General features: G+C 36.4%; 1 protein-coding gene across 7 annotated transcripts in view; it reads right to left on the reverse strand.

The window, feature by feature from the left end:
• UBE2D3 (ubiquitin conjugating enzyme E2 D3) overlaps window positions 1-18,971 on the reverse strand; it is a 73,215-nt gene that overhangs the window by 10,810 nt on the left and 43,434 nt on the right. For 6 of the 7 annotated variants that reach the window (XM_004040207.4, XM_019025188.3, XM_019025189.3 and 3 more), the window contains 2 exons: window positions 3,018-3,081; window positions 2,898-2,929 (listed from right to left, as the gene is read on the reverse strand). In XM_004040207.4, the coding sequence (XP_004040255.2) occupies window positions 2,898-2,929; window positions 3,018-3,081 (96 nt within the window). Of the gene's footprint in view, window positions 1-2,897; window positions 2,930-3,017; window positions 3,082-18,748; window positions 18,969-18,971 lie in introns of those variants that run through there. The other variant, XM_055385432.2, reaches the window with a different exon arrangement.

The raw sequence follows: 18,971 nt of genomic DNA on the forward strand, positions 1-18,971 counted from the left end.
AATTTCTTCTAATTGCATCAATTCTTGTTGGAAACTAACCTTAATACAGTACCCCCTGCCCCCCTCCCCCAAAAAAACCACGCACACAAAAAACTAGCAATGCTGTCATTTCTTTCGAAGGTTTAGTTTTTAGTCAATAGTTGTGCTTGCGAAGTAGCTTACCTTCAGAAAGAATAAGCCAGTACATATGATTATTAAAGCCAAGCAATTTTGCTGCATAACTAATGATCTAAAGGATTTCCCAACAACTCACTAAAATCAAAGTTACTCTATTGAAACTTAAAATTAGATGGTATATTCCCTACAAAGTCAGGAATCTTCAGTTCTGTCGCACTGGCACCACTTTAAGGGACCTAAGTAGTAGTCCAAAGCAAAAGTGACGTTGTTAGTCCAGTTCTCCCACTAAATCTGTAATTTATGGGTTGCTTTGGGTCACAACTGCTTGCTACATAGAGCAACCATACTCACAAAATAAGCTACTATTTATCTTATACAGTGATGCTTTGTCACAAAGAAGTATTGAGAAGCCAAAAGAACAAAATGAGTTGTTTCATTGGTGCACTCCACAGTAAGCATATAGTTAACTATTTAAAGCTGGCATCTAAATTATGTGCTTACTTATGTACAAGATAATACCCGTACTTTGGGTGGATTTTTATGATCTTTGACTCCTTGAAATTTACCCAACCAACAGTAAGAACTAACCTTTTTAACTGAAAACATATTTCAGTGAGTACTGCTACCAAAGCAAAACCCAGCAGTTGTGGTTAATCAGGTTAATATTTAAATGGTTCTGAAAATCACATGCTTCTGTTTGTAAAAGCAGAAAACTGCTAGTCATTATATTAAAAAGTTGCTGAAAAAGTTCACCAAGGAATAGCCATCACCTGAAATATACATTTAAAAAATGAAAAAAGGTAAATGTTTTCTGAAAATAACAGCAAATTAAGTAAACTGCTAAAAAAACTGTCAGAATAAGCAACACCATTCTCTAAAAAAATTACTACCATACACTCATCATTCATGTTTCCTTTTGACTGTCTATAGGTATGTTCCTTGCCTTTTGGGAAAAACTAGTGTGTTGTTCAAAATAACAAAGTCTAAACTGTCAAGCAGAAAAACCAACTACTTTTAAAGAGTTAGTTTATTCTGCACACCATCCAATTAGAAGTTTTAATTACCAACGCCTCTGTGCTTTCTTAGTATTGACAATTTTTATAATGAAACTATCAACTATCCTCTGAATCAAAGATGAGCTTTATTTTAAGGCATTTTATAGCATTCTTTGAAAACTGGTAATCCAAAATGGGAAAATTCTAGAGGTTGCAAAAGCAACTGCTTTACAAAACACTAGGCACATAATATGGAATTGACCTAGTAGGCATTGTGGTAAACACATATCCCATCTAAAAAAGGGAGGCAGCTGTCATTCCATCCCAAGCCATTACTGCTTATGGAATGCGGGCCTACTCAGAAGGCTTTTATTTGAAGACTGCCAACTTTCAAAAATATCGTGTGGGCCAAACTGGGTAACTCAACATTTAACTGCGTGTATTAAAATTACACAATATTGCTACCAAATTAGATAAAAGTAAGTACTTTTAAAACAAAGTAACATTTAAAACAGTAAAAATAGGCCTGTAATAACGAAATGCACAATAATGGCTTTGTAGTTATTAAAATGATCCAGGACATTTCAAAGTATTAAACTTAATATTTGCACCCCTGCCATGTCTTACTTTGATTTAGTTTTTCTACCTTTAGGGCACTAACATTTTAATTACTCTAAATTAATCCTCCCTGCTACAATTTCCCATTCATTTATCCTACTCAGCACTTCATTCATCAATCACTTATTTTCCATCTTGTCACACTTCAGCACTTGTTTTAGGTATCTGTCTCCTCTAATACAGTGTAAGTTCCCTATAAGATCGACAGGGATGTTTATTATGTTCAATTTGTATCCTTATTACCTGGCACACAGTATGTACTCACATTTGAGACAGAAAAATGACTAAAGTTAGAATCAGAATTACTAAATAAATACTTGTTGATTCAACTCATCTACTAACTCTAAGAGCATTTTTTCCTTTAGAATTCTAAATATTACTTACTGACCATTATCTCACCTAGTACATTATTGCTCTTTATGTTGCTTATAAAACCACCAAAAAGGGAAGACAGTTTTCAGGAAGATACACATGTAACTTAGAAAACAAATCCTTAAGCGCCTTAGCAAGTTTAAAAAAAAAAAAAAAAAAAGTTAAATATTTGTGTAAGATACAGTCTTACCCCAGGATGTTTTAGTGCGCTCTAATTCTCTGAAATTCTTAGATGGTATCCATAATTCTGAATATTCAATTATCCAGCATATAGTTGCTTATCTACCCAGGATAGAAAGGAATTTTGCTATATTCAAAATATCACTTTCTGCCTAAATATATTCAAATTTTGCATAAACTGAAGTTCTACAAAGAATCAAATATCAAAATACAATTAAGCTAGATTATTGGCAGCTGCAGTAACAGAATAAGATCTCTGAGTAACACAACGCATGGCAGGATCAGAGCCAGTAACTTTGTCTCTATAAATAACAGGAAGTTCCATGACAATGCTTTACACAGTGCTATGTAGAAAAACTGAACTGAGATACAGAGATGTTTGGTAGGTCATAGAGATGGCTATACTCTAGAACGTGAACACACGGATAGACACAAAGTACACGTAACAAATGACTAACTCATTATGTTTTTTCTTTCAAATGCAGTACAACTATGGAATATCCAAAATAGAATTAACTATATGATAAAATAAACCTACAGACCAAGTTAAAAATTACAACCAAATCAATGCTGGATTTTCACTTAAAACTAAATTTAAAAATTCTTAATACTTACAGGTCCCATAATTGTGGCTTGCCAATGAAACACTAGAAAAAGAAAAAAAACTCTGGTTATCTAAAAATGCACAAGCTTAAAAAAAAATTAGGCATAAAAATCAACTTGCAAGTTACTTACTATCATCCCCAACTGGACCTGCAGAACATTGTGCTGGAGGGTCACGGGCCAAATCACTAAGTTCCTACACCAAGACAGAAAATGGGTGAGTCACACAAGCTTAATTTAAGAAAACAAGCAAGTGAGTCCACTGCTTTCAGTTACTTTCACCCTATTTTTAAAGGCACACTCCATCACAATTCACATAAACAATATATTCCATTAGGAGAGAGAAAACATGCCTGAACATATGCTGAGACAATCATCTTAGCTAGAGTTCGTAAAAATATATATGCACACACATTGATACAAATTTTTTTATTTACATAAAAGCCGATCTCTTACAAACCGAAATAGCTATAATTAGATATTCTCATAGTTTAAGAGTTTAGACCAGAGAGAGCTCAACATTCACGTTATTTGTTGAACTTCCAAGACCACTTTCAGAGGCCCTCAACTGTCTTAAATTCTTTGTTCTTCCTGAACCATCCTTCCTCCCCAATCCACTAACTCTATTTTCTACCTGAAAACAAACCAAAAAAACTCTCATGGGGCTAAGTACCTTTTTTGTTTTCTAATCTCCTTATTCTCTCAACTCAACCTTTTTTTTTTTTTTAAACTCAGCATCCATTTTTAACTATTGAATTTTTTTTTTTTTTTTGAGACGGAGTCTCCAGGCTGCACTGCAGTGGCGCAATCTGGGGTCACTGCAAGCTCCACCTCCCAGGTTCACGCCATTCTCCTGCCTCAGGTGCCCGCCACCATGCCAGGCTAATTTTTTGTATTTTTTAGTAGAGACGGGATTTCACCGTGTTAACCAGGATGGGTCTCGATCTCCTGACCTCGTGATTGAAATTCTGACCCTGAAGAGCGTACTTCTGTAAGTAGAAAGACGTTTGCTCTTAACATATAGTCTGCACAATATGAACGTTTTATTTCCAACAAGTATGTAGTTCACTGTTCCATGACTTGTGCATAACAATATGAATTATCTACTATGAAAATAGTTTATTAGAATATTTTTAAGATGGTACAGCTCCATCTTACCAATGATATAACCAATGTCTAATAATCACAAGTTAAAAAAAAAAAAGACAATAAACAGAACCAATGTTAATACACTACTGCCTTCAACATTTTCAAACTAACAGTTTCTCTGAAGTTTAGTCTATGGCATAAGTCAGTACACCCATTAAGTCTAGGGACTACTATATCTTCTATATCCCCTTTCTCATATAAACATGGAAATAACACAGAAGGGTAAGGTTTTGGATTCCATTTGAACAGCAGAAGACCACTAGGTACGTGGCTCAGGCCTGTAATCCTAACACCCTGGGAGGCAAAGACAGGGATCGCTTGAGCCCAGGAGTTTGACTGAGACCAGCCTGAACAACAAAGGGAGACCCCCGTCTCTTCGAAAATGTTAGCTAGGCATGGTGGTGCATGCCTGGGGTTCTAGCTACTCAGAAGACTGAGGTGGGAGGATCACTTGAGCCCAACAAGTCAAGGCTGCAGTGAGCTGTGATCATGCCACTGCACTCCAGTCTGGGCAACACAGCTGTCTGAGACAGAAAAAAAAAACACAAAACCTTGTCTCAGAAACAAAAAAACAAGACCAAAAAAGCTAGACTGGGCGCAGTGGCTCACGCCTGTAATCCCAGCACTTTGGGAGGCTGAGAAGGGTGGATCACCTAAGGTCAGGAGTTCAAGACCAGTGCTGCTAACATGGCAAAACCCCATCTCTACTAACATCACAAAAATTAGCCACGCATGGTGGCACACGCCTGTAATCCCAGCTACTCGGGAGGCTGATGCAGGAGAATCACTTGAACCTGGGAGGTAGAGGCTGCAGATCGCGCCACTGCACTCCAGCCTGGGGAAAAGAGTGAGACTGTCTCAACAACAACAACAAAAAAACCCCAGAAAAGCTGAACGTACTCATATACAAAAGACCAAGTACTAGAAAGCAAAAGAAAGGATGCCTAAGTAAAAAAGATACAATAGAGAAGCAGAGGCGAGAGGACAGCTTGAGCGCAGGAGTTCGAGACCAGCTTGGATAACATAGTGAGACCCCATTCTCCATAAAAAGAAAAAAAAAATTACGATAAAGCCAGTATCAACTGTCTACCACAATATCAATGCATCTGTGTATAACTACAAAACATTAATCTTCTTTTGGTCTACTAGAACAACTTATTCCCTATAACTACAGGAATTTAAAAATGGAAACAGATTTTCAAAGTGGGTACATGCACTTTTTTTCCTCAACTGTGATCTTTTGCCTTCCTGTGCAAAATCAAGGACACAAAATGCAGAATTTTCAGTATAAGCTCTCTCAGAAGGGTGCAGGGAATGGGAAGAAGAGCTACAAATCTTAATTTAACAAGGCATAGTGGCATGCGCCTGTAGTCCCAGCTACTCGGAAGGCTGAGGCAGGATTAAGACCAGGTGTTTCAGGTTTTTGTGTGTTAAATGATCATGCTGGTGGATAGCCACTGCACTCTAGCTTGGACAACAATGTTTAATGCCTATTTTATACTGGCTTCAGATGATTATTTTCATTCACTACATGGAATTTAAACACAGTGACAAATTTATGTAAGGGTCCCACTATGGCACTGACTTGGTTGGGGGAAATAAATGAGTCCTCTAAATTTTGTTCATTTTGTTAAATCCACTGGAAATCTTTAAAATAGGCTCTCAACAAACTGAGGGGCCAGAACAAAAAACAACCCAGCTTCCAAGTCTTTTAGAAAATTAGAATCATTGAATACATAGCTTGAAAAATCAGATAATGTTGACATCTTTCCCTGCAAAACTGAGCAACTGAACAAATCAAACAATGTATGCACCAACAGTACACAAGCCTATATCTGTGCTTTAAATATTTCAATTTGTGGGAAAGCTCTTTCAATGGAGCTATTTTTATTGGGTAAGTTTGTATTCTGCAGCAGCATGGAATAAAATTGAAATTTCGAGAAACACTGAAAAAGAAAAGAGACTACATAAAGTGTTTTTGTCTTATTAAAAAAGAATTGAGACTTTGTCCCATTTATAGGATTTGCTCTAAGCTTTTAAGACACCTTAGCTCCCAGAGGGCATTTTGCCATTTAAAAAATTATAGTATTATAGACTACAGTCAATGGGGGTTATTAATTTAAACCTTATTAACCTCAAAAGTGCTACTTTCAACAAGATTAAAGTAAGACTATTAGAGATATTAGCAAAACAGCACTGAGAAACAGGGCTAGGAAACTAGAGTACACAAATACGGACTAAGAATAATTGTACTACCTTTAAAAATGTTAAGATGATCAACACAAAGTTTTAACTGCTCTAATAGTGTCTTTTTTAAAAAATGAAGTTTTGATTAAAGTTGTTTAAAGTCCACCAATCCTCTCCCCTTTTAAAAAACTGATGGGAATCTCACTATGTTGCCCAGGCCGGACTACAGTGGCTATTCACAGGCGGAATCACAATCATAAGGCACTATAGCCCAGAACTCCTGGGCTCAAGGGATCCTCTTGCCTCAGCCTCTTAAGCAGCTGGAGTTGCAGGTACGCATCACTATGTACAGCAATTTGTTGAACAATAAATGTACATTTTTAACTGTAAAATTAAACAATGAATTTTGTTGATTGACTCCATGTGGGAAGAAAAGGTGACGCTAAGATTTTTGGCCTGAGCAAAGCAAGAGATTGGCATTAAGTAAAATGGTCAACTTACAGGTGAAGCTTGTGGGCAGATGTAGAGATACAGTAAGTAAAATAGGATAATGTAAGTAAAGACTCAATTCGAAAAGTATATATACAAGTTGAGAACAGGCTGGGAACAAATACAAAGTATCATTAATAAACAGATGATGTTTATAGCCATTCAACTTGGTGAGAGCACTCCTGGAACAGAAGGTCCTAGGAGTGAACACTGGACTAATTTAACACTAAGAAAGGGAACCTTGGCCAGTAACCTGAAAAGTTAAAAAGAAATAAAGAATGTGAAGAAAGGCTTTGTCACAATAAACAACACTGCAGGAAAATTAACAGGGAAATATTTGCCTCTTATATTCAAAATACACTTCAGAAAATGGCCAGTTGTTCGGGAATGGTCAGTCTAGATTAAATGCCATAAAACAAACAACAAAAATAGAGTAGACAAGGAGAATTGTCCTGATATACTGTGCCAATTCACTTTTGAAACTCATCACAACTACTTACAAGGTTGCCAGAGATCCCAAGATTCACAATTTTAAGACTGTATTATCACACACCCTTTATGTGCTTGTCTGTATAGATATACCCTCATGTCTTCCACATATTCAGAAATGGAAGAAAATTCATTTCAAATACTATTGATTCTGATCAGTGGGAATTACAGAAATTCATATCGCAGTTCAACAATCTGTAAAAGAAACTACATGGCTTTTGGCCTTCAAAAAATTGTAACAGAAAATATTAACTGAACCAAATCAGTATTTCAGAAGCTTTTTTTTTTTTTGCAACTTAAATTATCCACTATTAAGAAAATGACTTTTTTTTTGGGATGGAGTCTCCCTCTGTCATCCAGGCTGGAGTGCAGTGGTGTGATCTTGGTTCACTGCAACCTCCGCCTCCCAGGTTCAAGTGACTCTCCTGCCTCAGCCTCCTGAGTAGCTGGGATTACAGGCACATGCCACCACACCTGGCTATTCTTTTTTTTTGTTTTGTTTTACTAGAGATGGGGTTTCACCATGGCCAGGCTGATCTCGAAATCCTGACCTCAAGTGATCCGCCTGCCTCGGCCTCCCAAAGTGCTAGGAATACAGGTGTGAACCACTGCACCAGGCCTGCAGTCTTACTTTTAATCTTACTCAGGCCTACTTTTTCTCATGGTTCTCTTCTCATCTCTGAAATAGGAATCACTACCTGGCACATAATGGACTGGTACTTAACAAGCAGACCATGTGTAGACCACCCATCCTGAACCAAGATTCCTGGGCAGGGCTCTTAATTCATCTGTTACTGAACAAAAGCAAAACTGCTCCATACATGGGCCACATAATATAGCCACTTGTTTATTTAAATTTTTGACCTATGTGATAAATCCTGATGCTTAGTTGTCTAAAAATGTCTTTGTAAGCATCTGAATATACCTAATACTGAAATAAGAGTTTAAAAAGCTGACAACACAATCCAAATTTTACATTTATTTACTCATAATTACCTCAATAAACATACTAGATTTTACATTTAATATATGTTAAAATGTCTGAACAAAAATATTTAGCGTAATTTTCTTTTTTTTGGAGATGGAGTTTCACTCTTGTCGCCCATGGTGGAGTACAACGGCACAATCTTGGCTCACTGCAACCTCTGCCTCCTGGGTTCAAGTGATTCTCCTGCCTCAGCCTTCCGAGTAACTGGAACTAGAGATGTGCGCCACCACACCCGGCTAATTTTTTGTATTTTTAGTAGAGACGGGGTTTCACCATGTTGGCCACACTGGTCTCGAACTCCTGACCTCAGGTGATCACCTTGGCCTCCCAAAGTGCTGGGATTACAGGCGTGAGCCACCGTGCCTGGCCAGAATAAATATTAAGATAAAATATTTTAATTTTAAAATAAAAATCAATGTAACCATGGTTGTTCTAAACACAATACCCAATAATGTTGGAATACTTCGTTATAAATAAAACTAAAGGTCAGAAAACTATAAAGTTGACCTAGAATATAAACACCATACTACTTCAACGTTACACATTTCAATTACAAAGAAAGTAAGAAAGTATTTCTTATAGAATAAATGAGTTTTCGGCACACTGATATTTATCCATCACTAAGCCTTTAAATGCTAGCATTATCATCCTTTTAGAGTGAAGGTATAATTTCAGCTAGTTAACACTGGGTTTCAGCTCTTCACTCCCGTAATTTCAGGTTCTTGTTACTCTCGTAACATTTCTAAATGCCTTACTTTCGAAGTTCTCCATCACCAAGACATCTCTTTAGTAATAATCAAAGATATAAAATCAGGCCAATACACTTACCTACTTTAAATTCAATACAGAAAAATGACCTAAGTATTTTAACAATCAAAACAAAGGTCTTTTTTAAAGATAAAAATGCTGTTCTTATTTCATCATTTTCTTTCTTGCCATTTAAATAGTATCTAATATTACTACTTAAAGTACCACTTAGTACCCAATAGTAACAAAACCATGTACAAGCACTTACCTTTGAGCTACCAAATAATTTTTGTAACATTATATGCCCACAGAACGAGCAAGACAGTATCGTAGGAAAAAAAAGTGAGAAAAGAGTATGTCATAGCAGATGCTCTTTGTAGCTAGCAGACATTTTATCTACTCAATAAACCATCTTACTCATGAATTCCTTTTCCCTTACTCCAAATCATGTGACTGTAGTCCTGGGTCAGCCATCACTAACCAATTATTTGGACATGACTAACCACAGAATTTTGTTCCCTCAGCTGGGACCCAACTATTAGTCCATTGTCCATCCCAACCCAAGAGTTTCTAAATCAAAGGGACATTCTTCCTTCTATAATCAAGAGCTATAAGAATGTGACCCATAGCTGTTGACAGGCACGTGTCATGGACTTACATGGTAAAGTCAAAAGCTAAAGAGACCATATTCAACAGCAGCAATAACAAAGAGCTGACTTTCCATACAGATGTGCAATTTTGGTTCCTGAGGTTGTAGCTTGCTCTGGTTCCTACACCTATTCCATTCATTGTTAACTATCCCAGTTTCCTTCTAATAAATCCCTTATTTAATCTGGATTATATTAAGGAGTTAAAAAATATATACAGCAGTAGTGAGAGACCAAATCTGAATACCAATTATGTAGATTTTATGCCACTTCAAACACAATTTAGTTTTTGAGTTTTGCTGAAAAACATGTAAGAAATCTAAATGAAGCTAAGTCTTAAAATTGAATTAGGAGTAACAAGGTTAACTTTCACACTGGAGGTTAATTTAAATCCATTTCTAAAATGAAAATGTAATGTTAATTTCACCATCAAAACATTCATTCATTCATAGGAACATTGCCTTTTTGGTGCCATGCATGTTAGGTATAAAAACACCAAGATAATTAAGATACAAATGCCTCCTCAGACTCAGCTAACAGAAAGCAGGTGCAAGACAAAAATTATACTTTAACAACCTACATGCTTAAAATAAAGGAATTCAAATGCTCTGAGAATCCTGAAAAACCAACCACTAACTTTTCCTGGGTTTAGAGGAGTGCCATTTGAGCTGGGTCTTGATGGAAAAATAAGCAGGCATTTACCAAGAACAAGGAGTAAGAGAAGCATTCTAGGTAGAGAAACTCAAAGTCAGGAGTGTCAAAGAACACAGGGCATAAAAATTTGCCACAACAAATACTGCAGAGTTTGGTATACCAGACAGAGTACACTAGGAGAGTGGCAGATTTAGCTAAAAAGGCAGGTTATGACTTGATCTTTTAGAAGAGCCCTTGAATTTAGTCAGACTATTCCAAAGGCAATGGGAAATCACTGATGGTTTCGAAATAGAAGACAAATGAGTTTTGATTTTTAAATATACTAGCAGTCGTATACCACAAGTGTTTAACTGTACTCTTATAACCACTTTATGGAAATAGAGCTCATCTTCTCTGTTTTACAGTTGAGTCCCTTAAGAGAGGGGAAAGAAATGATTACATTCAAGCATAGAACATGTTCAGCTTTAGGATAGGTGAACTAAGTGTACCTACTAACAACTTAAAAATTTGGACTGCGGTAAGTTTCAAAAAGGTTCCTTTCTCAACAGGGTGTCCTTGCAAAGATAATTTAATGTTTGGCAAACTGAGGGAAAAAAATTCTCAACTGCACCAAACTATTACTCAATGCTCCAGAATGAACACGATATGGAAAACTAATGTTTTCCTTAGGATTTATTTCCGCGTAACTATCCACCGTTAGTCTGTATCTCATTATTTGTACGTAGTGTGAATCCTGTATTATTTTTCAAGTTACATGGCCTGAGAAAATGATTCTATCCCACAGCAAGACTATTTACTGGACTGGAAATCAATTTCCAACGACGCCCATACTCAGCATTTTTAAAAGTAATTTTGTCTACGATAGTCACCTAACAAAATGTTTTTAGAGCCTAAAGTTTCACAGGCTTCAGGGACAAAAACACTAAAAAATTACACAATTGAAATTTTCAGCTTATTCCTTCCTACTAGTCTAGAGGAAGAGGAACAGTGCCAAGAACCAGAAGGAACAGCTCTCACACAGCACCTGTAAAATTTTTTTATACTGTGCTGACTACCCCTCACCTAAGGGGAACAGCATTACTCAACTATTAAGGCCACTGAAACAGGAAAATGTTTGGTTGGGGACACTGACTTACTTTAGGAATTGCTCAAGGCTCCACTCACGTTGAAGGGACACTAAGATCAAGCACATACAATCAGGGTACAACACTAAGAAACTGTACTAGCTATAAAAAGAACAAAAGGTTGGACATTTCTTTTCCACAGAGTGCTCTTTTAGGAAACTTTCTCCTTTTAGTGTCATCTTCCTCTGAGCTGCTTCTCCTCAAACTTTCTGCACACTTGGCTAGTGTGAGAATCCAGACCTTCTCACTGGAAAAAATACTTGTATTTAAAAGCCTTAAAAAACCTACAGGAAAAGAAGTCAAGGAGACCCCTCTGCCTTCTTTCTAAGCTAGGTAAATGAGACCCTCTCAAAGCTCTCACATGGTCTAGTTCGCCTCATTAGTTAAAACACTACAAAGAAATTTGAGACAGCAACAGACTTTACACAACTGAGTTGTCTGCCTATTTCCTGAAGACCTGGTGGGCACCATGGTAGAAAATACGGCAGGATTTTTTTCACCAAAAAAATCTCTCTAAAAGGCAACCAACAGGTACAGCTTAAGCCACTGGTGAGTGTTCTCATCTGGAAGTACACGATTTAAGCAGTAATGGGTTTGGTCACTATTTTTTTTTTTATTCTGAAACATTTCTTACATGAGATTTTTAATACAAAGTCTGCAAATGGTTTATTTTGAAGAAGACCTCTACTGTAGTCACTATGGGATATGGGATTTAATAGTTGATTGTTGGAGATGTTAAACTATGCTTTCTGCTTCTCTATTCTCTATCTTCCTCATTCAATGATAAGTGGTACTAGCAGTGGTGACCAACCACAGGCTACAAAGAACAGTAGGCCAAGGTACTGAAAACATTAAAGACCTGAAAGGATGCTAGGAGAAACATAAGAATGTCCCCTCCCTTGCTGGGCGTGGTGGCTCACACTTGTAATCCTAGCACTTTGGGAAGCCGAGGCAGGCGGATCACCTGAGGTCAGGAATTCAAGACCAGCCTGGCCAACATGGTGAAATCCCATCTCTACTAAAATATAAAAATTAGCCGGGCATGATGGCAGGTGCCTGCAATCCTAGCTACTCGAGAGGCTGAGACAGGAGAATTGCTTGAACCCAGGAGACGGTGGTTGCAGTAAGCCGCAGTTGCGCCAATGCACTCTAGCCTGGGCAGCTGACCAAGACTCCGCCTCAAAAAAAAAAAAAAAAAATTCCCTCCTTTCAAAGAGCTTATAAATTGGAAACACTAAAAATATTTGCAAATACTAAAAATATTTATTCACAAATATTTATGAATATTATGAATATTCATGAAGCTACAGAGCAGCCATGTTCCAGGAGCCCAATAAGTATCTGAACATTCGGTTAACTTTCTTTCAATGACAGCCAGTATCTGTTCATCAGATCAACATAACCAAAAGGTAGCATTTATGAAAACAAGGCTTTAAGTGTCAACCCTATTAAAGCGTAACGCCATAAATAACTTATTCTAGGTTTCATCCCCCCAAGGCTTGTCAAAATTCAAAAGCCTATATAGTGGCAAGGCCAAGTTCATGGATTCTACCTTTAAGACAGTAAAATTATCACCACGATGTTCCACAAATCATGTTATCCCAATCTCTACCATCTATTTTGCACGTCGTCACACAAAGGTCATACAGAGGACAGAATGCTGTAGTATAGATACATTTCCTCTCAGCACTTTCGGGAAAACTAAAAGCTTATGCCATTACTAAAGGTTAATTTCTTGTATTCTATTTAAGAGTCTATTTCTTTCAGAACTAAAGGCAAGATTTACATGACTCAAAAGACAAGATTTGTATGACTGTGAATCAGCATTATAAAAACAGCCCTTGCCTCAAAAACCTATACTGAGCAACACAAAACACTGCTTTGGGGACTGGAAGAGATGATAAAATGAGGTGGGAAACAAAGGGAGTAAGTACCTTAAGAAATTTTAAGAATCATCCTCAAGGAGACTTTACAACCAACCTAGAAAAATACAAAGGTGCGAACCAACAATAGAGGTCGAAGTGCAGTGCAATTAGCTGTCCATCAGGCAGACAGTAACTACTGTAATTGTTCATATAAAGATCTGGTTTACGATAAAGTAAAAAGTTTTATTAACTTTAATGTTATGAAATGTCTGTATAAAATATGTAGATGCGAATATCAAGGCAGGGAACAACAAACTTCAGAAACATGGTTATTTCAAGAGAAGGATGCTTGGCAAAAAGATATGAACAATTTCACAGAACTCCAAATAGTCCCTTTAAAACACATTTTAATTTGAAATTTCTTCTGAGAAATCCTTTTTTATCTTAAGGATTAACAGTAGGCACTGCACAGTATCTCACTGCATCACTGACAAGGTATTAACTTCCTGTTTAGTTGTAATTATAGGTGAAACAAGCATGCGTGTTCATTACACAAGGTACTAAGAATGGATTGAATATTACTAATTTTCTTTCGATCACCACTGAAGGTAAAGTCACTTAACATTATTCAAAGCCATTCTTTTGTAAGCATTATTTAAAAATGGGCAAAGAAACCCAAATTTAGATTTGAAGCTCTGCTCCATGAAAGCAAGTAGGGTATTTTATGGACATTAAAACAAACAAACAAAACAAACAAACAAAAAAAAACAAAGATTAACAGCCGAACAGCTGCCCAGTAGTAGAAAACATTCAATTACACATTAGCCACGAAATTACAGCAAGGTTAGGATTAATGTAAGTATTTCATACTGAAAAAGGTACAAGAAATCGTGATTCACAATTGACAAACATTTAAATACGACAAATTCAGCTATGAAAAGTTGAAGGTCTCTTTTACAATAGATTATGTTGAAAGTATCATTAGGAGATAAAAATCAGATGTTTCAACAAAGTATAAAAATACTTCCCTAAACTTTTCCCTTCCCTACATAACAAGGTTGAGGGTACAATTCTGAATAAATCTTATCTAATAAGAGAAACTGGGCAGTAAGATATTTGGTGAATGCATTCATTTTTAATTATGAAATAACACTGCTATGGTAGCAAGCTCAAGACCACAACATTTCCAAGAATGGAGAGTTTTATTTCATTAATTTCAAAATACTGGTTTTGGCAAGGGGAATTAAGTCATTATAATAAAAGACAAACCACATTGTAATAATACTAGTATAAAAAATATAGTATAGAAAATTTATTTTAAATACCTCCCCTACTAGATCTAATATTCTTGAAAGGTAAATTACAAAGTGACAAACAACTATTCATGTGTTTACATGCTTATTTTCACCACTGAACGCAGAGATTACCATAGATAAGGACCATCTTCCTCATTTATTCCCTGGGACTAGAATACTATGTCTAATGCAGATTAGGACCTTTACTCCCCTGTATCTGTGGTTCTTAATCAGAGAGGAGCTTCAGAATCACCTAGAAAATTTTCAAAATTATGTGTTTCCAGGGAAAATGATTTAGTAAGTCTAAGACCCCCATGCAGCTGTAATTTTTTTTTAAATTCTAAACAATCTGACATTTAAAAATAACAAGTATAACTGGATTGTAACACAAAGGATAAATGCTCGAGGTATATACCCCATTTACCCTGATGTGATTATGCATTGCATGCCTGTATCAAAATATTTCATGCAACCCATAAATATCTACAACTATGTACCCACAAATTTTTTTAAAAAACTCCAAATGTTCTGGAATATAAATGTAATTCATGTCACACCCAACAATATATAATATTCAGTAAGCTCTTCTATATGCTAACAGATACAAGAAAACTGCTATTTAAAAAAAGAATGCAAAAACCAACCTAGGTTTGAGATTTTAATCTGAAACATTTTTTTATCTCAGTGTTACGAACCTAGTTTCTTTTTTAATAGATAGATTATAGCAACATGCTGTGGAGAATCCTCAAAGATTGCCTGTCTTGGATAAAAAGGGTCACCTAAACTCAGGGGCAAAGTTTGACAGAGCAATCTACTGACACAGTAGTTCATCCCAGTGATGGAGCATTCAACTTTTTATTTGTATAAGTAACAAAAACTAGAATCAACACTGCAGATGAGCATGATGAAAGAAAAGTACGCAGTGTCAGTAATGCATCCTTTTTCAAATTAAACAAATACTGAGGTCCTATTATTATCAGCATCCTTCAGTCACAACTATCCTACACAGAAAGTGAGCTGGCTATCAACAAGCTTTGAGGACAATATACGAAACACATGCAAGACAGTTTACCCAGCCTATATACTAGTTGGGGACAATAAGTATATTTTGTTCACTCTAAGACATCCTAAGCAGTTAACTGGCACATGTTAGTTTCCAGTGCTTGAAGAGACTACCCCAAAAGAATTAAATCCACTTCTACTTTCAAAATATTATTAGCCAAAATCTTAACTCACAAATTAGCTATAACCTAAGAGTAAAGCTAACTCCCAATTACTTAGATGTATAAGTGGGAGAGCAAAGCAGCTTATTTCAGGTAACAAACTAAAATCACATACATTATAAAACAGGAATTAAAGGGCCAGGACACGTGGTGGCTCACGCCTGTAATACCAGCACTTTGGGAGGCTGAGGCGGGTGGATCACGAGGTCAGGAGATCAAGACCATCCTGGTTAACACGGTGAAACCCCGCCTCTACTAAAAAAACAAAAAAATTAGCCTCTACTAAAAAAACAAAAAAATTAGCCGGGGGTGGTGGTGGGCGCTTGTAGTCCCAGCTACTCAGGAGGCTGAGGCAGGAGAATGGCGTGAACCCAGAAGGCAGAGCTTGCAGTGAGCTGAGATCGCGCCACTGCACTCCAGCCTAGGCAACACAGTGAGACTCCGTCTCCAACAAAAAAAAAAAAAAAAAAAAAGGAATTGAAATGGTTCAAAAAAGAGCTTGAGCTTTTGGTGCCTATCTGATTTGAATCCCAGTCACTTACTAGTTGTGTGACTAGACGACTATTTCTCTGAGTCTGTTACTTCATCTATAAAATTCTCACATCTATCCCACATGGTTGTCTTGAGGATTAAATGAGTTACGGTTTAGATGAGACTGCACTGTCTTAACTACTGTAATAGGTAATACTACATGCAAAAGTAAACCGTTCTGAGTGACAAAAAAAACCTAAAGGATGATATCAAACTGTAGTTGTTAAGAGCACATACTCTGGACCAGGCTGCCTAGGTTCTAATACCAACTGTCACAACATGAACCCGGGTCATCTTCTTAACCTCTATGCCTAAGTTTTTCAATTTCGAGATGGAGATAATCTTGAAATTATCTCAGTGGAAGTGGTGGTAGGAGGGAAACCAAGATGAAATGAGAGTTTTTTAACCCTTTACCCATGGTTTCCCTGCTAGCTGCTTGCTTATAATCATATATAAACACTAAAGTCATACTTCCAGAAATAAAAACCCTTACGAAAACTTAACAGGGTGTATACAATGAAAACATGAGCTATTCTTTTAGGCTTGGTTCACATATTTATCTTCAAACGTCCCTAAAACACATATACTGTAGTCCCTGTTTAATAGGAGTGGTAAAATTGTCTACGGTTCTCAATACCAATCAACGTGGAGTGCCACTTTTAACTCCTGTTGTTTAATAGCCCTATTTAATACCATATTACAGCTCGTTCAAATAAAGAATACAGGAAAAAAGTTGATTGGTCTAACAGTCAAAAAACTTACTCCAAGAACACAGCCGAAGCAAAGTATAAATTCAAAAGCTCGATCAAATGGACTAAAGGTTAAAAGTATTCCAATCATTTCAGTAAAATATTAACGAGGAATACAGATATATCTTAATATTTGAAATGTGGGACCTTCAGACAAGAATAAATTCGAAATAGGTACGTAACACAAGCATATCATACTGACATCAATGGCTACTTGACCCCGTATTTCTAGAAGAGGTGCCTAAACCGAAGAGCATTCCAGTTCAGAGCTGTCCACTCACTAAAACTGTTTGGATGTGGAATGTTTGAAAGTTGCCTCATGTGATTCTAACATTAACAGCTGAAAAACCAAACCACATGCACACGTCAAAGTTTCTGTAAGTTGAATCAATAATGTTCACATAAACACTGGTTTTTCCAATATGCCAAGTTTTTATGTTGTGTCTATATTACATAAATCTTCAAAATATTTACAAAAGGAGACAACCTGGTTAACTAAGAGTACTAAACTAGAAATCAAAGTTCTTAAACAAAAACGGTTTTTAAGAATTATAAATTGTGATATTAAAATAGCAGTAATAACCAGGAGTGTCATGTGCCAAGAGCCTGTTCAAATTTGCACATTAATCCATTTAATCCTCAAAACAAATCTAGGAACTTAAAAATTTGTTTTGTTCACTGCTGCCACCCCAATGTCTAAAACAGTGCCTGGTACATATTAGGCACACAGCCATTTATTGTTCATATTACAACAGATACCCTTCTTATAAAGGCACATAAACTTGCCCAGAGCTAGAATTCTAACTGGAGCATTTCTGCTCCAATGTTCACACTCTTAGCCACTGTTATATTGTCTCTCTAAAGCTTTTAAATCATTTAAGTGGTGTCACAGCAGCTGGGTATGACCTGTAAGAGAAAAAAAAATCAGAGGCCTTCCTTTAACGTGTTCTGTTCCACATGCACAAAAAGCTATGGATCTGGTACTATTCCACATTTTAGTGGCCTGAACTAATTCCAACAGAAAAGATTTTTATTTGTACTGAATGTTATGCTGTTTGTGTAAACTACACTGTAACATACAACTAGGCTTCCCCAATATGTTCCTGGCCTTTAAAGTGGTCACAGAAAGAGGTTATTATTTCAAAATAATTTTTACTTTAATCCTTAACTCCTAAAAAGCGTTTCTTCCTCTTTTCTTTCATTTCACAAAGATTTAAATTTGTATTTCGCATAACCCAAAATGACGATGTAATGAAGGCCCAAAACAAAATTCACGATTTCATATCAATACATACTAAGAGTGAAGATTTAAACCTTCCTCTTTTATGAAACACCAATCTTGCCAAATAAACTTCAGTCATAATTAAATACACGCAAATGTAGTATCAGGTCTATTTTAGTAAAGGCAAATTCTTGCCATTCCTCTCAGAACTCTTTTTAAAAAAGTAATCTATTAAAACCAAAGTTTCTAACACTCACCGACCCTCCACAATTTTTCTAGTAAGGCTGAATTTATTCCATGACATTTTTTTCAAGTTAGCTGTAAACACTCCACCCTCTTCGATTGTGCAACAACCAAACACATCACACAAATACAAGTCACAAAAAAGGGAAATACAGTTTAAGAGTTTGAATTTAGGTAAGTATTGAGCAGAGGATCTCAGAGCAGTGCACAACGCAATATAAAAGTTAACATTTAACAAATCATATTAATTCACATTCTTACGAAAGGAGATGCCGGAAAGAGCCTGAACCAGTTATAGCAGCCGCCATCTTAAAATGCGGGATAGAAGTTAGAGCAAGAAAATGAGACTAAACCACCGGAGGTGGAGGTTCCGCTCACTCCCAGAGCTCCGAAAAATCCTAGTTTTTTTTCAACTTAAATCGATAATATACTATCAAACCACATTTCAAGTAACGAAACAAGGGTGTTATTAAATAGAATGAGG

The sequence above is a fragment of the Gorilla gorilla genome, chromosome 3 (assembly GCF_029281585.2).
Source record: "Gorilla gorilla gorilla isolate KB3781 chromosome 3, NHGRI_mGorGor1-v2.1_pri, whole genome shotgun sequence".
Taxonomy (NCBI): Eukaryota; Metazoa; Chordata; class Mammalia; order Primates; family Hominidae; genus Gorilla; species Gorilla gorilla.